This window comes from Eubalaena glacialis, chromosome 12 (assembly GCF_028564815.1).
Source record: "Eubalaena glacialis isolate mEubGla1 chromosome 12, mEubGla1.1.hap2.+ XY, whole genome shotgun sequence".
Classification (NCBI taxonomy): Eukaryota; Metazoa; Chordata; class Mammalia; order Artiodactyla; family Balaenidae; genus Eubalaena; species Eubalaena glacialis.
In genome coordinates, this window is record NC_083727.1 from 34,890,640 (window position 1) to 34,912,767 (window position 22,128).

A 22,128-nucleotide genomic window follows, 5' to 3' on the forward strand; every position below is an offset into this window, starting at 1 on the left:
ATATTGGCAAGCTATCATCTTTTATCCATCTTTTTACCACCCAAGTAATTGAATTATAACTTGCCCAATTTCTATGTGTATTACTTCTAAATTATTGAATAATAGGAAGAAACATTTATATTAATATTATAAGTTACACACACATACTATAGTATGTCATTAATGTGAATTTGAATATATTTTCTGATTTTAAAAAAATGTATCCTAGACAAAAATATATAAAAATGGTAATCTAATAATAACACTGTATTCTTCCAATGTAAGACATTTCATTTGCAATATTTCCTTTTATGAATGAAAGCGTGCAGGGGGAAAAAAGTGTGCTATATAGTGAATTGAGGCAAAACCGAACTGGGAGTCAGGAATCATGAGCTTTCAGTCCTGGCTCTAATAACTCTGTAACCTTAGCAAATCCTTTCACCCCTCTAGTTCTCTATTTCTCAACTCTATATGAAAAGGTTAAATTAGATGATCTCTAAGGTTCCATCTACATTTTTATTTGGGTTTCAGAAAACAGGATGTATTTGATACCCGAGTGTTCCCAATTTCCCTCGAGTTCTGAACTTTAGGCTCAGATGTATATTTTGATGCCTACCAAGTATGAGATTGCCATAAAATGGGTCAATATTCCATAGTTTCTAGAAATTCTCCTTATTACTTCAAGCTTTCTCACTCTGAAAAATGGAAATGATCTTGGATTATTCTGCTGTTTTTGTTGTAATAAAGGGAAGTGAAAGCCTTTTAACCTCATTTAGCTCAGACTTTCAAGGAAACAATATTGTCCTAAAATTATGCATATTCATAAAATTTCAAAGAATAAACCTAAGACTTATTCATGATAAATGTATTTTTGTCATCTTTGAGACAAGAAAACACAGTCACCTCAGCTATCATGTTTGAACTTGCACTTAATCAAAGCATTAATAACATTTTAAAGAACAAACCCTGCTTTTATACATAAACACACAAACACTCGTATTACCCCCCTGCCCCCCACACATACACAACACACACACAACACATGCTTATGAAAGAAACAGTGGTTGAGTGTAGTTGTTTCATAGGTAGAGTATCAAAATGGGAAGTCTAAGCATGGATTCAAAAGCTCTGAAAAATCTCTATCTCATTTTATAAAGTGGGATAAATATTATGTCTATATTATACTAGACATTTTTAAGTATAGTTGATTTATAAATTGTGTTAGTTTCAGGTGCACAGCAAAGTGATTCAGTTATTTTTTTTTTCAGATTATATTCCATTATAGTTTATTTCAAGATCTTGAATTTAATTCCCTGTGCTATACAGTAAATACTTGTTGCTTATCTATTTTATGTATAGTAGTTCATATCCATTAATCCCATACTCCTACTTTATCCCTCCCTCCCTCCATCTCCCCTTTGGTAACCATGAGTTTGTTTTCTGTGTCTGTAAGTCTGTTTCTGTTTTGTATATAGATTCATTTGCATTGTTTTTAGGTTCCACATGTAAGTGATACCATATAGTATGTGTCTGTCTGACTTACATCACTAAGTGTAGGATTCTCTAGATCCATCCATGTTGCTGCAAATGGCAACATTTCATTCTTTTTTATGACTGAGTAATATTTCATTGTGTATATATATACCACATCTTCTTAAGCCAATTGTCTGTTTATGGGTACTTGGGTTGTTTCCATGTCTTGACTATTGTAAATAGTGCTGCTATGAACATCAGAGTACATGTATCGTTTTGAATTATTAGAGTTTTTGTCTTTTCTGGATATATACCCAGAAGTGGGATTGCTGGATCATATGGTAGCTCTATTTTTAGTTTTTTAAGGAACCTCCATACTGTTCTCCATAGTGGCTGCACCAGTTTACATTCCAGCCAACAGTGTGCGGATATTCCCTTTTCTCCACACCCTCTCCAGCATTTATTATTTGCAGACTTTTTGATGATGGCCATTCTGACCAGTGTGAGGTGATACGTCATTGTGGGTTTGATTTGCATTTCTCTAAGGATTAGGTTATTGACCATCTTTTCCTGTGCCTGTTGCCCATATGTATGTCTTCTTTGGAAAAATGTCTGTTTAGGTTTTCTGCCCATTTTTTGATTGGGTTGTTTGGGTTTTTTTGACATTCAGTTGTACAAGCAGTTTGTATATTTGGGTATTAACCCCTTGTCGGTCACATTGTTTGCAAATATTTTCTCCCATTCTGCAGGTTGTCTTTTAGTTTTGTTGATGGTTTCCTTTGCTGTACAAAAGCTTTTAAGTTTGATTAGGTCCCATTTGTTCATTGTACACTATACATTTTATAATCCGTGATTTTAGTAATAAGAATGTACTCACATGTTTTATTGCCTGCACTTAAAATTGAAAAAAAAAGATTTCTTTTTTTTTTTATCATTATTGGAGTATAATTGCTTTACAATGGTGTGTTAGTTTCTGCTTTATAACAAAGTGAATCAGCTATACATATATATATATCCCCATATCTCCTCCCTCTTGCGTCTCCCTCCCACCCTCCCTATCCCACCCCTCTAGGTGGTCACAAAGCACCGAGCTCATCTCCCTGTGCTATGCGGCAGCTTCCCACTAGCTATCTGTTTTACATTTGGTAGTATATATAAGTCCATGCCACTCTTTCACTTCGTCCCAGCTTACCATTCCCCCTCCCCGTGTCCTCAAGTCCATTCTCTACATCTGTATCTTTATTCCTGTCCTGCCCCTAGGTTCTTCAGAACCTTTTTTTTTTTTTTTAGATTCCATATATATGAAAAAACATGATTTATTAATTGGTAATGTTAGTCTCAGTTATGTGAGTTTTGTGGTTCTTCAGTCAATCATTCTCTAACAATATAATTCATTTTGATGGTATTCTTTGGTATGAGTTTTTAGTCTGCTTTTCTTTCCACAAACCAAAGAATGCAGTCAGGCTTATATAATCTTTTTTCATACTGCATTAAATTTTTTAATGTATTTTTGGATACACATACGACTAGATTACTAATCAGGAAGTGAATTGCTATGGAAATTTAAATTATGTCCTAAAATTGATCAAACTCATGACTGTGTTATTTATTTCATCTAGAAATAGTTTTGTAAAAGTAAAATGGCATTAACTATTTGGTCTAACTTCAATAATATTTCTTACTTTTGTTTTATTTTAACCTCTGTTTTGAAGAATTTTTTATTGTTTGTAATGATATTGAGGTGCATGTTATTATTTCATGGTAGTACAGTCACAAAGTAATTCCTTCTACTGTAAGGGTTTTTAAATTTTTTGCTTTATATATAAGACTAAATGATTGAAGTACAAGCTTTCTATGAAGTATTTGCAAATAATTCAGGCTCCAAATCTGCTCATTATAAACTCTAGTTTCTACATAGAGTACTTGATGTGTCTTAATGTTCCTGAATTGGGGGGGGGGTGACAGAATATCTAAATCATAATCTATTGTTGGAAGATCGATGGATTACGATGATCTAATTAAGTCAGTCTTGCTAAATTATTGCTGCCCTATATACACAGAAAAATAATAAATTATCAGCCATCTAATAAAAGAATATAATTTCATGAAAAGAATTCTGGGTACATCCATAAACCATGAGAGCAAAGCTAGAATGATTTCCCACCAGAACCCTAAGGTAGAATTTATATTTAATTTATTGCATGTATTTTTTAATGCACAGATAGAATTTTGTGTAAGAGATTTTGTTTTCATTTTTTATTCTAGCAATCATAAAAATCAATATTGTGAAGTTAGCTCAGCAGAAAAGCCTGGTTTGGGGACATTTTTTGACTAATACAAAGCTATTTTTAAATGTACATTTATTATATTTTAAAGGCTGTAAAGCTTATTTAATGTAATCTTGCCCCACCCACATTTCATTTTCCTCTCTTCCACTTTGAGAGTTATAAGGGACTTTTTTATGTGCAAAAAAAAAAAAATTTAGCTGAAACAGCTCTCAAATAAATTACAAGCAGGGGAATAAAAGTCAGCATTCTGTCTCCATTAAAAGTTGTTGATGTGGAAATGTGAGAGGACATTTCCTGCACTATGAAGACTGCCATGATGATGGTCTTAGTAACTTCATGTGGTATTTACACAAATCATATGTACATATAGATGTCTGTATATAGAATTGTCTTCCTTCAAACATAGAAAATTATTGAATACAGGTTGTCTGTAGAAAATTATTGAATATAGTTTGTCTGTGCCCACACCCCTTTCCTCCACATGTTTTATGTGTGTGTTTTGTAGTTCACCTAAGTGTAATTCTTTTTCTCATTCACTATACTGGTCTCAGTGCAAGATCAGTAGTGTGGAACTCTCTTGGCTATAATTTTCCCACAAACTTTTCCATAAGTATATGAAGTGAATCCTGTTGACAAAGTAGAACATGTATAAGAAGAGCAGAGAAATACACAAATTCCAGGAAGGCTACTTTCCATTTCTACCCTTCTCTCAATGTAGAATTTACAAACATTTAAAACTATCCTTGGGACTTCCCTGGCAGTCCAGTGGTTAAGACTCCGCACTTCCAATGCATAGGGCACAGGTCTGATCCCTGGTCAGGGAACTAAGATCCTGCATGCCATACAGTGCGGCCAAAAAATAAAATAAAATAGAATAAAATAATAGAATAAAATAGAATAAAATAAAATACCATCTATAGCTTTCAAATAATAAAATTTAAAAAAATAAATTAAAAAAAAACTATCCTTATTTGTGAACAATTTGAAACATATCCATGCCATTTCATATTATTTTTTTGACCAAATCGTGTTTTGTGAACACAGGTAGTAAATATAATACCATCAAATAAACATTTACTCACTAGTTGGGGCTTTACTTCCTCCTCCCCCCAACAGCCACCCTCTATGCGAGGTGTGGAGAGGCAAATAAATACTTTCCCTTAACTACAGTTGTAAGCTTATGTCACTTGAGTGGAATGGAAACAACAGGTACTCTCTTAGGAAACAAACCAAGGCCCATGGTAGCCTCAGCAGATGCCACAGATTACACACAGGGGCCATCACGGCCCCTCTGCCTCGATAACTGCATAGCCTGTGCCGATACTGTGGACCTGGGGGTCGAGGGGAGTGGATACCTTAGGTTAACTTTTCCCCAAGCCCTCAGCTGTTAGATGCATGAATATATCTTCTGGAGTTTAGTCCTGGCATCTTTTCTGTTTACTGTGGGTTTTTTCCTTTATGAATTCATTATTAATATGCCAAATTATGTTGGCTCTCCCAGAGGTCATAACATCATTCATCATCTGCTTGTAGATTGAAATAAATCTTACTCTTTTGACATACCATTCAGAATTTCTTGATGCTGCTGGCCACATTGCAATGCATTTACTTTGATCCAGTGATTTTTAATTTATTTCAGTCCTCACAAAATTGCTGTGTACTCTGAAACTACATTTCTAGATAATGTCATGTGTAAAATTCACTGAAACGTTAGATTAAAGAAAAATATTAATTAAAAAACATATTTGCCCAATATTGGTTTGATATTTTCAAGAGAAAGCATATTTTTAAGCAAAGTAGGATGGATAGGATATATTTTTAAGCATTATGAGAACAAGAAACTGGATATTTATGTAAATAAATAGCAACCAAATATTTAAATAAAATATATAAAAGGAAAATACACAATAGCAAAAGTATCTCGTATCTTGTATTTTGTCTATAGAAGCTGACACATCATTCATTGCTGCCACTGGGTTATATGACATTTGCAAATAAGGACTGGAATCGTTTCTCAAATCTTGTCATACCTGGGGACACTTCAAAACCAGTTATGTTGATAGTTGAGTTCTAAACAAGTCCAGTGTTATAAAATGGTTTGATTCTTAGCTTTGAAAAAGGGAATTTCATTCGAAAGACTGAAGCAATGACTTTAAAACCTATTCATCTTAAGGAGTTTTTTAAAAATTGTAATAATCAGTGCTCTTTTTTTAAGTTATAGAAATGTAATAAATATAGCTATAAAAGTCAGATTGACTGTTAATGAACATTTCAATTCAGTACTATATAGTTTGACTTTTGAGTCTAAGGAGTGTTAATTATTATTATAATTTATTATTGTATGAACATTGTTTATGGAGACACTTTAGGGGCTTATAATAATCTTCAAAAAATCTTTCAGGGAAATCTTTCAGGGAAAGCTCTGTTCTTGAAACGAATTACAAATGAGATCTTCATGTCATTAGAGGTATACAACAGAGAAAACTAGACTACACAATTTATTCAGCTCTCTAAGGTGATAGAATATTCTTCTGAATAAAAATAACTTTGCGGTTGTACATAATCTGCATTAGAAGCTTATAGATTGATTTACTTTGAATTCCCATGTATTAAAAACTTGCCATACAGCTTATTTTCTTTTTAAGGACACATTTTTATTTATTTTATTTACTTTTAACCTGTTTAGCTTGTATGTTTACTTTTTCTGTTTCTGATATAAGGATCCTTATAACCAAAAATGTATTTATTTGTAGTGCCTGGCCCTGTACCAGTCAATTCTCTTCAAGGAACATCCTTTGAAAATAAGATCTTCTTGAACTGGAAAGAACCTTTGGATCCAAATGGAATCATCACTCAATATGAGGTACTGGGAGAATAAGGAAGTTTATTGAAATATGGATTGAAGGGGAGAGTAAAAGAAAATGTTAGAGAAAAATAATGGAAAAGAAGTAAGTGAGAATTGGGGATTAAAATCAATGTTAGTTCTTCTCTGTTTTAATTTATAAATTCCTTTATTCCAAAACTAAGCATCAGAACAAATATTGTATGGCACCTAGAGTTTTCAAATTCTTAAGTAAATGTTGTTGTTTTAGAGAAGTAGGATGGGCCTTGTCAAACAGACTTACTGATGATTGTAAAGAATAAACTTTTATAAAATTAAGAAACTCATATTTCATACTATGATTTAGGAGAGGCCATTCAATGTCAGTTGTTTCAGAGTAGGGGAGAAACACCTAAAAAGCAAAATATATCATAAACCTGACTATTACAGAGCTTCATCTCAACTTTGAATATAAATCATTACCTTATTTTTAAATATGAGAACCTGAAAAGAAGAAAAGAAAGCATCATTTTAATTGCACAAATGTGTAGTTCTGTTCGTGGGTAGTCAGTGTTGATTATAGCATAAAATACTTACTTTCTATTGGCAACAGAGGACATCACAGGAATGGGGAGTTTTGTGTGCAGAGAGTTTATTACACTATTCTATTTCACTTCTAGTGATTGGTCTGTTCAAATTATCTATTTCTTCTTGATTCAGTTTTGGTGGGACTTTCTGGGTTTCATATGCATTGTATTATATATGTCCGTAAGATTATATATAGATATATATAAGAATATTCATTCATATTTAAGAATATTCATTTATCTTTTGATGGAAGAAAATAGATGTATATTGATCCAGTCAGATAACTCTAGGTTTATCTGTGGATGAATAGATAAATAAATAGAGAGACAGACAGACAGACAATAGATACAGAATGACAGTGAAATAACCATATCAAAAAGAGAAGGAAAAGAAGTGAAAGAAATGTGATTCATTCCACACAGATGCCCTTGAATGCTATCTTACTTAAAAGGGGTTTATTTAGAATGTATTATGACTTATATTGGATATGTAATAGGAAATATATTTCTTAAAACAGGTCAGTTACAGCAGCATAAGATCATTTGATCCTGCAGTTCCAGTGGCTGGACCTCCCCAGACTGTATCAAATTTATGGAACAGTACACACCATGTCTTCATGCATCTCCATCCTGGAACCACCTACCAGTTTTTCATAAGAGCCAGCACAGTCAAAGGCTTTGGGCCAGCCACAGCCATCAATGTGACCACCAATATCTCAGGTATGCAAATGAATACAGGGCAAACAGAATTGGTTTGTAATAGCATGTCCTAGAGAATCACATATACACTGAGTGTAATTCACCTCATTTATTGAATCTTTAATATAATTAGTCATGATTGAAGGCACTTTAAAGAATTATCTGAATACAGATTATTATTTGTTATATGTCCAAACCCCCAAAATCTCAAAATCTCTGTCATTTTTAATTGACAAAGGTATTTTTAAAGACTATATTATATCTTAATTAGAAATTTTTTAAAGTTCATTATGAAAGTTCATATTAAAAACCTATTATACGTTTGAGGAGTTGGTAATTATTAATGGTATCTGATCTTTACTGTAAATGGATTTTATCAAAAGCATGGTAGAAGATCCTTGCAGTACTACATACTTTGTCTTTCTGTTCCATTTTTCCCTGACATTCTGATAATTTTATGACAAACAAATATGAACTTTTCTTTCTCTTAGAGATCTCACATAAATTCATCTAAATTTCAGAATGGTAATGTGCAGGAGAATTTTAGGTTGATTAACAAATACAATTAAATTTCACATTATGTTATGTTCACAATTTCACAGTTTGCTAGGAATTAGCTTTGCAATATGCCCTATATCTACCCCAGCGTATGTGTATTAATATTTTATCTTATTTATTTAAGATTACTAAAACGGATATATGTTACTTATGTAACTGAAAACTTAAATTTGAAAAATAAATGTTTTAAAGGGTCAACCACTTAATATATTAAAATACTAATTTTGAATTTGTAAAGTCTTTTTGTTCCTTCATGTTCATTTTTATTATAGTTCTACATAGCATATATTGGTGGTATATCATAATACATCATTAAAAATTCTCTACCATTCTTCTGAAATTACATAATTTGAATCAGAAAGAAACCACATACTCTCTAATTTTTTTTAAGTCTAAAATTTTATTTGGAAATTTCGAATATAATATAAAACTTTAAAAATTTATGTCATGGAAAAAATTATTCCAATATGAGTTATGGTTCCTTTTGCATAGCATTTGATATATCTTAATAGTCTAATAAAAAAGAATTTTAAAATAGTATTCATTATGTTAGAAAATACCAAGGTATTAAAATTGCCAATTCTTTTCTTGATGGAACAATTCTAAATCATCAATTTAAATATTTATTGAAATTATTTTACTAGAAAATATGACTTGGTGATATGATGATATAGTAAAACATTTCCCACCCTTTAGAATTAGCAATAGTGCTATAAATAAGATCCTTCAACAGAGATATGTACAAAATTTACATAAACTTCATAAAACTGAGAACATTGAACAAATGAACATTATTGAGAGCCAAAATTTATTGTGGTTCAGACACAATTTTTTTTTTTATTGAGTAAACAAACTTATAAAGACCAGAACACCCACCTAGCATTTTCTTTGAGTTATTTAACTGCAGTTTCACTTGAAGCAACCTACGTACATGGATACTTGATTTGAACTTTAAAACTTGGTTGCAATCACTGTATCTTGGGAACACATAGTAATCAAGCTAAGGCTAATGAAATTTATGGTTAGTGTGATTCTCAGGCTCACTTGAACTTTTAAGGTAATATATTGTTATTTATCCCTTGAGTCCAGTAATTCTATCTTTCAGCATTTTAAAAGCAACTTAAATTAAAGTGAAATCAAGTTATTGGAGGCATGATGCTTGGCAGTATTGTTTATATGTGTGTGTGTGTGTGTATGTATAATACACATATATATTATACACCCATATAAAATAATACTCATATACATATTATGCCTATATAGTATCTGTTGATTCTACTTGTAACTAACTCTCAGATAATTTACCTCTTTCTAAACTGTTTCTTTCTTTCCATCTGGATCATATTTTAAGCAGATCATTGACATATCTTTCTAAGCAGCATCCTTGCCTTTAGACTTGCCTTGCTCCAGTGTTTTTTTCTATTCATCTTTGTACAACATATATTTCTTCCTTAATTTTTTTCAAAATCAAGTATATTATATCCAATATGATAAAGCCCAAACATCCTTGCATGATTAGCATTTGTGGCCCTTCATTTTATGGCCCCTCCCATCCTCCACTCCTACCCATGAATCCAAAGTTCCAGGCATAGCAAACTAATTGTAGCTGTTAGAACACTCTGTGTCCTTTCACGTGATGATATCTTCAGATATTCTGTTTCCTCTCTCTGGAATATTATTCCATGCATTCTCTTTCTAATGAGTTTTTACTCTTCTTTTAACATTCAGCTCAAGCATTGCCTAAACAGTGAAGTCTTCTGTTTCATCTTCCCACTCCCCAACACTAGTTTAGACAAGTGTGGTCCCCCAGCATCAACTAGTTTAGACAGCTGTGGTCCCCCAGCATCCAGATCACCTGGAAATATCCTGGAAATGTACATTATCAGGCCCCTCCCCAGACCTACTGAATCAGAAACTGTAGGGGAGAGGGGCAGCGATCTGCGTTTTAGGAAGCCCTCCAGGTGCTTCTGATCTCCCTAGTTTGAGAACCACTGTGTTGGCTAATTAACTGTCCCCTCTTTTGGTGACCTAAATTTTGCTATAATTTTTTTGCTTTTTATAAGACTCTCACTCTTGATAAATGTGAATCCCTACTTTTAATTCTATAAATGTCAGAAACCACACTTCATTTGCTTTTATATTTATAGCACATCTTGTAAAATTTGACACATAATAAATATTCAGTAAATGTTGAATGAATCAATGAAATACTCTAAAATTTTTATTAAATACTATTTGTTCTCAATTTTTCTGTTAATGCACACATTTCACTGTTCATATACTCCCTTAAACATCTTTCTGCATGGAAAGAATCAAAAGCCATTTGAAGTTATTCACCCAGTTCAAGATTAGGAAGCCCTCTCACCCCCAAGCATTGTCAAATATTTTGAAAAATTTTAAGTTTCTTCTTTTCAAGAATGTGGCAACTAATGCACTAGTTTATGGTAAGTAACAGCTAAAGTTCCCATTCCCATTCAACATGCTTCCTAGATATGTTTCTATTGTGACCACAGTGGTGAAAGCAGTCCAGGCTAATGCTGGGTCATTCCACAACCATTAGGTCATAAGCAGCACCACCTCTCCCAGGCAGCCCTTTACCTAGGTTCCTGCCATTTCTATCTCCACATCTCCAGGTGCAGCCAGGCCTATGCTGTTAACACCTTCCTCCCATCCCATCAATGCTGATTTCACGATCTCAGGACACTAAAAGCTAAAACATCATCACAAAATGTTTGGAGTGTGCGTCACAAGTTGCCAGATTATAATTTAAATTTCAACAACAAATCTTTGCTTCATATCTTCTGCTGCTTTAGGTTCCTGGAGTTAACATTCAGTGGCATATGTTAAGGTACAGTTTAGATATTAAGTATTGATTTTTCCCTTAGTCAGGATCATTTATTCATCTTGAACTATGATATATTTCTGTTCATTGATTGAAACTTTTTTTTCCTCATTAATCATTTATCAGCTCCAACTTTACCTGACTATGAAGGAGTTGATGCCTCTCTCAATGAAACTGCCACCACAATAACTGTATTGCTGAGACCAGCACAGGCTAAAGGTGCACCTATCAGGTAAGAGGGGGAGGGAATTTTGAGATATTCATGAACTGAACCATTCACTTCTCTGTGCTGTTTCATTTAACAGCTTTGCTCTTTGATTTCATTTTCTCTAGTCCCATTTCATTTCCCTTCCTCTGTTGGCATCTATGGTATATGAGCTTCGAAGGTATTTGTCAGGTATAGAATGAGAAAATAACTCCTGTCCATTGCATTAAATCTGTTATGAATAATTTCATGAGTGATTGAAAAATAGGAAGCTTTGAGGAAATAAAAGGAGAATAGTTAAAATGAATGCAGCCTATGTGACCTTTAATTCCTAAATTGTTGCTTATCGGGAATTCCACAGTAAATATTAAAATTCAATTTGCCATTTACTTTATCTATCCAGTATTAAAATCTCCCACCTTATCCTCATCTTGCAGAAATTATGAGCCTTGTTATTTTCAGGGATTGAGTCAAATCATTCTAACGATTTTAATTCCTGTGTGTTTGTAATTAGACAGATTGTCCAAAACTTAGGCAAGTTTCCATTTGAAACTTGTAGATTTTGTGGATACTTTTGTTTTCATACTTCTGTTGAGAAATAAATCAAGGCACAGAAATTAGTGCAGATATTTCATAATTGAGTTATATCAAGTTGTTTACATATTCATTAAAAATAAAATTAATCTTTGTTCTATGTGTAAAATGAATACATTTGACCTTATGAGCACATATTAACCATTTAAATAATCCTATATCATTGGAAAGGAAGAAATATTTTTGTTAATTTAAAAAAAAATTGATAAAAGAACCTGCGTCCATAAAGGAGACTCTTACCTCATGTCTGGCTGAAAATCACGGTAATACCACACCAGAGAAAAAGAGATGATTGGATACATTTGTAATATAAACACTTGTGAAACACTGGCTACTTGAAAATGCAAAGTCCATACTGCTATTCATGAATGAGTGATCTGTGAGTGAGTCTGATTGCTGATCCAAAGGAGAAAGAGAAAATGCCTGCATTCAACATCGTTTACTATTGACCAGTAATCAGAGTCATTCACATGTTCCTACCTGTGATAAAATTTACTTCATAGTTGTTCAGTTCTGCTACTGTTTAATGAGCTACCAGTTACTTGCAATTATCTTTTAAGAGTTAGATATTTGAGTGAACTCAGCTTTACTTAATGTAAGCTGCACACACAGTATATTATTATTATTGCACAATAGTGCTACATAATGTAAATTACCCTCTTTATTAATTTAATCAAATTATTACACAAACATTAACTGACCATGTATTTTGTGCCAGACACTGTGCTAAGCATTGTAAATCAAAGATAAAATGACCACAACAAAACACAAACCTTTGCCCCGATTTGTCCTGGACGATCAGAGGGGCCGGCAGCCTGGTAAACCCTTTGCTCATAGTTGGTGTTCACAAACTTTATTGTATTAGTGAGTATATTATCGATAACATGTTTTTAAGTCAAAAGTCTTTCTTTGACTTTATTTACATTTACTTACCACAAAATTTCTAATTTCCAGGAATACTACAAGAAGAAGTAATTAAATACTTTTTAAAATAAAAAGTTTTTTAAAAGAATGTTACTACCAAGAAAAAATCTGTTTTCCAACTGACTTGCCCAGCTACCTGGGATCACCCATAGGTGGGGCCCGGTGGCAGGACCAGACTGGTCTAGTCAAGCTATTAGGCTTCAGATGAGCCCTGCCTCCTTTGCTTGTTTGACTCATCCAGTCGGGTAATCTTGTCTTCCTTCCTCTGACCACATCCCTACCTTCAACACTGCTACCAGTAACTGGAGCCTGATCTTGAGGCTCATCTTGTCCAATGCTCGAATTTCTTTGAAAATGAGGACGCAATTTGATGTAATCCATAATGCTTGTTGCCATTCCACTTTGTCTGTGGCCCATCACCTCCCCTCTGGATAAAAGCCAGACCTGTTTACCACCTAGCTAAACCTCCTTAGAGTATCCATTTGTTAGCTTCGTCTGCTATCACAGGCCCTAAATACTAGGTTCTATCTTCCCCTACTTTACAGTACTACTAGCCTCTGCCAGACTGCATTTTGCCATCAGTTTGTTCCAACTCCAGTGGAAATATAAATCTTTCTCCTCTGGTCTTCCTAATGTCAAACAAACTCCAATTTCCAAAGCCTCTGTTATCGCACATAGGAAATCCTTGTTACGCAGAGTTTGTACGTTTAGTTTAGTTTAGTTGTATCAAGAAAGCTAAAATTACCAATGGTTTCCATATAAATTTATTGATTCAATAGCATTCAATATGTGCCAGAAGCTGAGATGGATACTGAGAATAGAAATCATGAAAGGAAATGTAGTATGTACCCTCAAGTGGAGGTGGTAGACTCATAAATAAATGGTAACAATGCAGTATGATAAGTGAAATGACAGCAGCTAGAAAATGTGGTACTAGAGCTGAGTTTTGAAGGAGAAGTAGAAATGAGCTTAGCCAAGGGTCACTTTGAGGAGAGGGGAGAGGTTGCTCAGAAGAAAAGGGACAATGGGCTTTCCAAATGACCACAAAGAGAAAGACTGGATATGTGACATAGTGTAGCGTGTTCTATTGATAGAACAGCGAGTAGTTCAGGTCATTGAGAAGGAAGGGTGTGTGGGAGAAGTAACAGGAGCTGAGATTGGAGAAATAAGCAAGAGCCCTAGCAAGAGGCTGTTTAGTGTCCATCTAAAAACTGAAGGTGGCCACAGAAGGATTTTAAGTGGAAACTATCTTGAGCAATTGTATATTCGTAGAAAGATCACTCTGAGTAGAAACATGGAGAATGAACTGAGGGTAAACCAGACCTGAAGGCACAATGGTCTCAATGAGAAGAGCTACTGGATCACACTACAATGAAAGCAATGGAAATGCAGGTGAGGCTCTGCCTCCCATATAAGGTTTTACTGTGGTAGGGTGTATAAAGCTTGGTGAGAGGAGTGATAGAATGGAGACTATGGGTGAGAGATGATGGTAGCTTTTATTCTAGAAGTGATAACAGAGCAAAAAGTCATCTAAGAATTCAAGATATTGGTGTTTTGAGGTTTTTAAGTAATAACAAATATTTTTATTGTTTTATTTGATTGCTACCCCAAATCAAACAAAAGGCGTGCTCTCTCTTTGGAATTAGTTCTTTGGTATATTATAAATTATATAATATTTTTGTATATTTGCCTATCTTACCAATGCTTTAACCTAGCTTTCTTTCTAAGGTGTCATGATGTGTACAAAATATTGTACACCCCAGTGAAAATTCCTGTTCTGAATAATGCAGAACTCAGTATCACCAACCACTTTGTTCTTCAGTATTCATTAAGATGGCGTCCAAACGCTAATGTAAAACTTGTGCAATGTAGTTCTGGCAAGTGTGGTTCTTTGACAAAATTAATTTTTTAAAAAATTTTATTTATTTGTTTATTTATTTATTTATTTATGGCTGTGTTGGGTCTTCGTTTCTGTGCGAGGGCTTTCTCTAGTTGCGGCAAGTGGGGGCCACTCTTCATCGCGGTGCGCGGGCCTCTCACTATCGCGGCCTCTCTTGTTGCGGAGCACAGGCTCCAGATGCGCAGGCTCAGCAGTTGTGGCTCACGGGCCTAGTTGCTCCGCGGCATGTGGGATCTTCCCAGACCAGGGCTCGAACCCGAGTCCCCTGCATTGGCAGGCAGATTCTCAACCACTGCACCACCAGGGAAGCCCCAAAATTAATTTTTGAATATATAATCATTCTAAAGGTTGAAAGTTGACTTAACTAGACCTTTGAATCTCCTTACCAGCTTTTTGAGATCTAGCCTTAAAACTGTCCTCACTTGACAATCATTACTATGATTCAAAATGAATATTACCCACATTTGGAATTAGTTCCCTAGAATGCATAATTTATTTTTTTCTGAAACATTTTATATTCTTCTTAAATGAACTCAAATTCTAACCTGAGTAGGTATAATTATAAATTAGAATGTGTAGAATGTCCCATTTATTAAAAGATTGATCCAATGTAGCTATGTTTTCAAATAATGAAAATAGCAGCAGAATATTGCTAAAACACAGAGAAGAATTCCTCATTGGTGAACTCAGTTTATTGTAAGGTGTAATAATGAATGTGTGTTTTATCACAGCATTTTTCAAATATAAGCTCTACCTATTTTAAGCTGGCAGGAAGCGATCTATTCTAGGGTATAACTAAATGTTTATTTTGTAGGTAAAACCTAAACTTGCATTTTAAAATATTAAGTACCATATATTTTTAGATAGGTAACTAGGATATAGTCATGAAATGCCATCAAACCCATCATTTCTTCCACAGTTATATTAGGAAAAGAAATTGTCTGATGCTCAGTGTTAGCTTAACAGAAATATGGATCAGAATATAGAACTGAGTTTAGTTGGAGTTCAAACCTTGTGTGTTGGAGTTATTCCCTGGGTCAGTTGGTCACATATACACAGCTTGAAACATTAGGACTACCGTCCTCATAGATCTGCAGAATATTTCATTACATCTGAGAATTTTAAAGAGATCAAATAGTTGCATCTGATTTTTCTTGCCACTGTCATGACACAGAACTTACTTGAATTCCAGATAAAAGTCCTTTGAAATTTAAACAAAGATGGAAATAATCCTTTTGCCCCATTTTATGGGCACACAGGTCATGTGGTCCAAGTAAAATCGAATAGATGTTATTTTAACTTAATGTTTATTCTATAGAATCATAGTAGGTAGAATTTTTTTTTTCTAACAGAAACCATGAGGAGGTGTGCCCTTTGTGTTAAATCTTCTTTCCAGCCTTTAGAGGACTTCAGCCCAGCCAACAACTTTTGCGACCTTGAGAAATTCTGAGCCAGAACCTCTAGCTGAGCCACTCCCAAGTTCCTGATCCCTAGAAACTGTGGGATAATAAATGCCTGTTGTTTTGAGCCACAGAGTTTGGGGATAACTTGTTATGCAGCAGGAGATAACTAATACAAGCACCCGCAAAGTTGAAGCTTTCTCTTCCTTCAGGTTTCTGCTTAAAGGGCACATAGGTCTTTCTTGACCACTGCTTATAAAATAGAACTCTTCATCCTGTCATTCCCTATGCCCCATCTTGATTTATTTTTCTTTATTGTTTTTATCCCCTCTTCAACATATGTGTAGTTTTTTTAAAAATTTATTTTTATTTTTTTATATTTCCCTAGTAAAATGTAAGCTTCATGAGAGGAGAGACTTTTACTACTATGTTCATTATTGTAACCTCAGCACTTAAAATGGTGCATGGATACTATTATAATAGTATAATACCAGATAATATTTGTAACGTAGCATGGTAGTGATAAAAGCAATAAATATTATAAGACAGTGGTTCTTGGCCTTTTCTCAACCCCAGAGTTCCTGAGGGATACTACTGATGGTACCTATCAATGCATCTGTGGCATTATCATTTGTGGGTGGATTAAGGACTAAATTGAAAAGGCATCCCACATGACTGTGTTCTACCCATAGTTCACCCTTTTGTTACCTCTACCTCAAGAATTACTTCCATTGGCTTGAGGAGACAGAGTAATTACTGAGTGAACTAGTTAGAGAAGGCTTTATGTCAGAAGTAGAAAAGCTAGAAAAGGAGAAAGGAGGAAACTCTTTGACAGTATATTTGGTATGTTTAGGTAACAATGGTCATACAAGTTTGAGATGGATGATATACATTAGGAGGTAGTGAGAGCAAGATGGAGATACCAGGATGTGGTAAGATATTAACCCCAGTGTAGTGAGACTAGATTTTGATAATGGGAGAGCATCACATAATTTTGACAAAGCTGAAAGTTGGAGAAGAGTAGTTAATGTCCAGAGTGGTGTTTTAGGAAAATATCAGCAGTGTTCAAAATGATTCTCTTTTGCATTCTCCATGAACAGTTCATGGCATACAGAGAATACTCAAAAGATAATTGACAGAATGTATGGCTAGGTAGGTGGGTGCCTAGATTACCTGAAGGAGAAAATGAAGGCAAGAAAACTAGACCAGTAATATGAACATAAAGTTATAAATACCTCCCTAATGATGGAAGCAATGGGGATGAAAAGAAATGGTATATTGCAAGGGAGCTAGAACATGATTAAAAATAAAATTGGTTAAAGTTAATGCCAGCATTTTGAGCTTTGTTGATTCAGAAACTAATAGTTCCTCTTACAGAAATAGGAAAGTTGTGATAGACCTGGATTGTACGTTTAAGGAGTGAAGAAATGGAGAGCAGGAAACGTGATGTGCACCAAAATGGTCATTAAACCTTTACTTCTGTGCATTATCAAATTGTTGGCATTGGGGCAGTCAGTAGGAACAATGGTGGTCATGAGATCTTGGGAAGTCTATTGATGAGAGGAAGTGTAAAACATTGGAGCTAGGGACTTTCTCCTGAAGCTTTAAGCAGACATTTTAGATAAAAAATGAGGAAGTATACAATTGTATAATTTGTTATTTGATATCACCTAGAAGTTGTACAAGCTAAAACTTAAACCAGAATCACAGAGGATATACTTTCTAATGGGTTAAAAAAAAATCCATTGTAGGTTGTTACAGGCGACTTTGAGTTCATCTCCAACATGTTTAAACATTAAATAACGAAGAATATCTACCATGTCTATCATATAATTGCTTTGAGCTAATGGCAAAATCCCAGTGTATATTTTTTTTACAGTCTTATAACTGAAGGGAAGTTGTATGATGAGAAGTCATTATTTGGCCTCCTAAAAAACTAAAAATGACTACCTACCAATGTTTAATAAAATTAAATTACAGTATAGTGAAATCATTTTTAGTTTTTTAACATAAAGGAATCATATTTTGAGTGTTAAGTAAAGATTCATGATGCCAGTATATTGATTTTAACTTAATTGTAGAAATATTTTAAAAATTAATTAAAAGGAATGGGGAAATATGAAATATAGGTAGAGTGAATAAAACTATCTGGTGGCTTTGGAATATTTAAATTTGCCAGAGTACTAAGCTCAAATAATATTTAGATCTTGCTAGAGTTAAGTACCATTAGGTAATTAGACCCCACAAGGATGAAAGAGCACAGACCCATTACATGTAATCAGTCAAATCACTTCTAATTTGATTTCCCATTCCTTATTTTCTGTCCTTTAATTAATTTGTATTGATAAATAAGAAAGTAGCAGGGAAAAAACAACTTTAGAAAAATGCGGAATATGTGGTAAAGAACAACCTACTCAGACAAATTGAACAATGAAGGTAAGATCATTTATTTTAAAAAGAACTTTATAATTTTTAGTTTGGGGCTCCATCTCAAGTTCAATGAGATCTTTCCCAAAGAGCAGATCGTACCTTTTCTTCCTTTACTCCCCTCCAACATCGGCAGTTTGCTTTTGTTCTTAATAGATCTGAAGAGACAAGCTGTCTTGTGTGAAGTTCCTTAATTTGGAATGTACAACCTATGTCATTTTAATAGAATTAGTTAAGACTGAATGTTCACCAGATGTTCTGGATTTTTCTAGAGGTATGGACTAATTAACAAGGAATTTACTTTTAAAGATTAGGTTAAATGATTAACAAGGATGGGTAATTATCATTATTGCACATTAGCGCAAGAATATAAGGTTAGATTTATTTGAGGAGTGTGCATGTGAGAGTTTATCTACACATATGTATGTATCCACAGGATACACAGATGTATAACATACAAATAGAGATTCTAAATTAAAAATAAACAGAAAGAGAAAAGACTAGGTTTGCCTAACATACCATATGTCAGCTATGATCTCTCTCCTTTTTTTTTTTTCTCTCCAAGGGCTATGCTTATGTATTTCCTGTATTTTAAAAGTGACAAGTGCCTGCTCCACAGACCCCTCAGAGAGCATGTATCTTGTCAATAGCGTTCCCTGGAGCTTAGAGACCCAACTTGGCAAAGGTATAGAGAATGATGCAGTACATATAATTTCAAATAACATAGAATTCTTCCTTAGTTACTTGCCCAAATCTCAATTTCTGACATTAGTACAATTTCTGTCCTATTTCTAAAGGAAAGGAGATGGATACCAACCTACCAATTTCTTAGCATTATTTTAATGGAAAATGGGAACTTGAATAATTAGGAAGAAAAGAAAATCTTTAATTTATAAAGCTCCTTTCTCTTAATCTATGTTAAGTTTTCTGTTTCTAGGTATAACAGAGTTTATATTAAGTTAGAGTTTTATACTAGATTCTAAACTGGCATAAAATTTAATGTTTAATTGCCTTCGATGCAAATTTTCTCTCTCTCTCGCCTTTCTTTGTTTTTTGGAAGTTCATTAAAGAAAATATTCTATTGCTGCTGGAGACCCCTTGAATAGAAACTGGTTTCTCTGTATAGAATGAGCATATTTGCCTGGAAATTCAAGATTCAAACACACATCCCTACACACAGCTTATTTATATTTAATTTATATGTGACCATAGTGCATTCTCTCATAATTGTCAGGAATTTAAAAATATATTTCTTTTAAATTCATAATATATATGTAATATACAAAATACATAAAAATATATTGATAATGTCAATTTTCTCAGGTGTACATTACCTAAAAACAGTTTGCCTGAAGAATGTCCTACAAAGAAAATTATTAATATACCAGTTGCAGAAATTGATTAAAATTTTAATTAGTGATGAGGCAGATCTTTATTTTAAAGTTGCATTATTTCCTCTCTCCTTTCCTCTATAAAAGATTAGCTATTAGAGAAAAGTTTTAAGACTTTTAAGAAAGGTATTAGAAGGTTTAAGTTTGAGGTTTAATAGGCCAAATGCCATCTGTTCCTACAATTTGTAGCATTTTATTATTAACAACTCTAGCAGAAGGAGGCAGTCTATTTCGGTGGCGAGGACAGATTTCTGTCCATCTGTGCCGGTATTGCAGCGTGTCACTTGTGCTTTAGATCTGCATAGCTCTGAGCCGAAGTTGATGCCATGGCAAGGTCAAGAGGTGGAGAAGCCTGTCAGCACATTCTGTCTCTAACACGATGACAATCACAAACTGGGGCTTCAAGCCCCGCCCTGAGGCAGTCACTCTGTTGGGCCTTGGAGCTGGGCCTTCCACACTATGATTTCAAAGGAAAATGTTAACTTTAAACCTTTTAAAATATCAGACAAAGAACTTAATGTATGATGTGTCTCTGCTTAATGTCAGGTTCCTTATTAGGGTGGTTCATCTCTCAACATTTAAAAATGTGTATAGAGTTCTGTGGTGATTCGTCTTTTTTTTTTTTTTTTTTTCCCTTCAGGTCCTTAGTAATTACATTGGGGTTAGAGGGAAGCAGAATCCATGTGAAATTCTATTTTACTGCAAAATAGCTTGAAAACCAGAATGCAGGAGGTTAAGTCTGACTTGAAAGACTTTGAAACGTTGCGTGTTGACGTTAAGTACCCTGTTCCTTTTTTGAGAAATCTCACTATCTAGAATCTCTAAATGTGTGCTTTTTTTTTTTTTTTTCCAAAAAGTGCCTATCAGATTGTTGTGGAGGAATTGCACCCTCACCGAACCAAGAGAGAAGCCAGAGCCATGGAATGCTACCAGGTTCCTGTCACATACCAAAATGCCATGAATGGGGGTGCACCGTACTACTTCGCTGCTGAACTACCCCCAGGGAATCTTCCCGAACCTGCCCCATTCACGGTGGGCGATAATAGGACCTATCAGGGCTTTTGGAACCCCCCTTTGGCTCCACGCAAAGGATACAACATCTATTTCCAGGCAATGAGCAGTGTGGAGAAGGTGAGCTTCCTCCAAGATTTTGCTTTTTCACTGACCTGAGGAAAAGCTGCTGTCGAATTTTATAAATACTCAGTAACATTTGTCAGGTGAAAAAAATAAAAAGTGAGGAACAATCGGTGTGTAGGGAGTGTGTTGTTTCTGTTCCCAGCAACATGCCTGGTTTGGGGTCTACTGTAGGGCTGGGGCCCCATGCCAGTTACATCGCACAGCATTCCTGTTTCCTAGTAACTGCTTCTCCTTGAGCCCTCTTCAGGAAAGCCCACAAGGGCAACTGTGAGTAAAATGATTTGAAAAGGTGGGTGTGCTGCTGCCGGGACTCCAGCCCCAATAAATATGGAGCATTGTTTTGTCTTCTTTGCTCAATAGCGGCATGCTTCAGAAGATTAAATTTACTGCAGGATTAACAGAATGCGTGTTCCACAGCAGGCTAATAAACCCTTATACACTTTTCAGGGGTTACAAGCCAAATAGTAAATAACTAGTAACAGTCCTCTGATTACAAAGTAATAGGGCGTCTGTGGTATATCGTGACAAAACCGAAACAGAAGGCAGCTTGGCGAGGGCGGGATGCTGTGCGGTTAAAGAAGTCTGTTTTCCGTCTCCCTGGCTGCCCTTCTTTTTCCCATTCTGGACACAGTTGTTTTTGAACACTGCCATGGATCCCAAATGAGTATTGAAGAGGGAAACACAACAGGAAGTTAGAAACTACCAGTGGTTCCATACGTGGGGAAATAACCTGGCCTTTCATGTCTCATGCTCTTCTCTTGAAAGATTTTCTTTCCTAAAACATATTTTATTTAATTTTTTTTTTTTTTTTTTTTTTGGCAGGGAGGTGTAGAAAAAAAAATGTTGAGAGTAGAAACCTTCTACAACTTAAAATTCAATAGAAGAATGACATTTTTATGTACT

General features: G+C 34.5%; 1 protein-coding gene across 2 annotated transcripts in view; it reads left to right on the forward strand.

The window, feature by feature from the left end:
* Positions 1–22,128, forward strand: part of PTPRK (protein tyrosine phosphatase receptor type K) — a 569,495-nt gene that overhangs the window by 451,778 nt on the left and 95,589 nt on the right. For both annotated transcript variants that reach the window (XM_061207553.1, XM_061207554.1), the window contains exons 9-12: positions 6,494–6,603; positions 7,667–7,868; positions 11,374–11,479; positions 20,946–21,219. In XM_061207553.1, the coding sequence (XP_061063536.1) occupies positions 6,494–6,603; positions 7,667–7,868; positions 11,374–11,479; positions 20,946–21,219 (692 nt within the window). The remainder of the gene's footprint in view (positions 1–6,493; positions 6,604–7,666; positions 7,869–11,373; positions 11,480–20,945; positions 21,220–22,128) is intronic.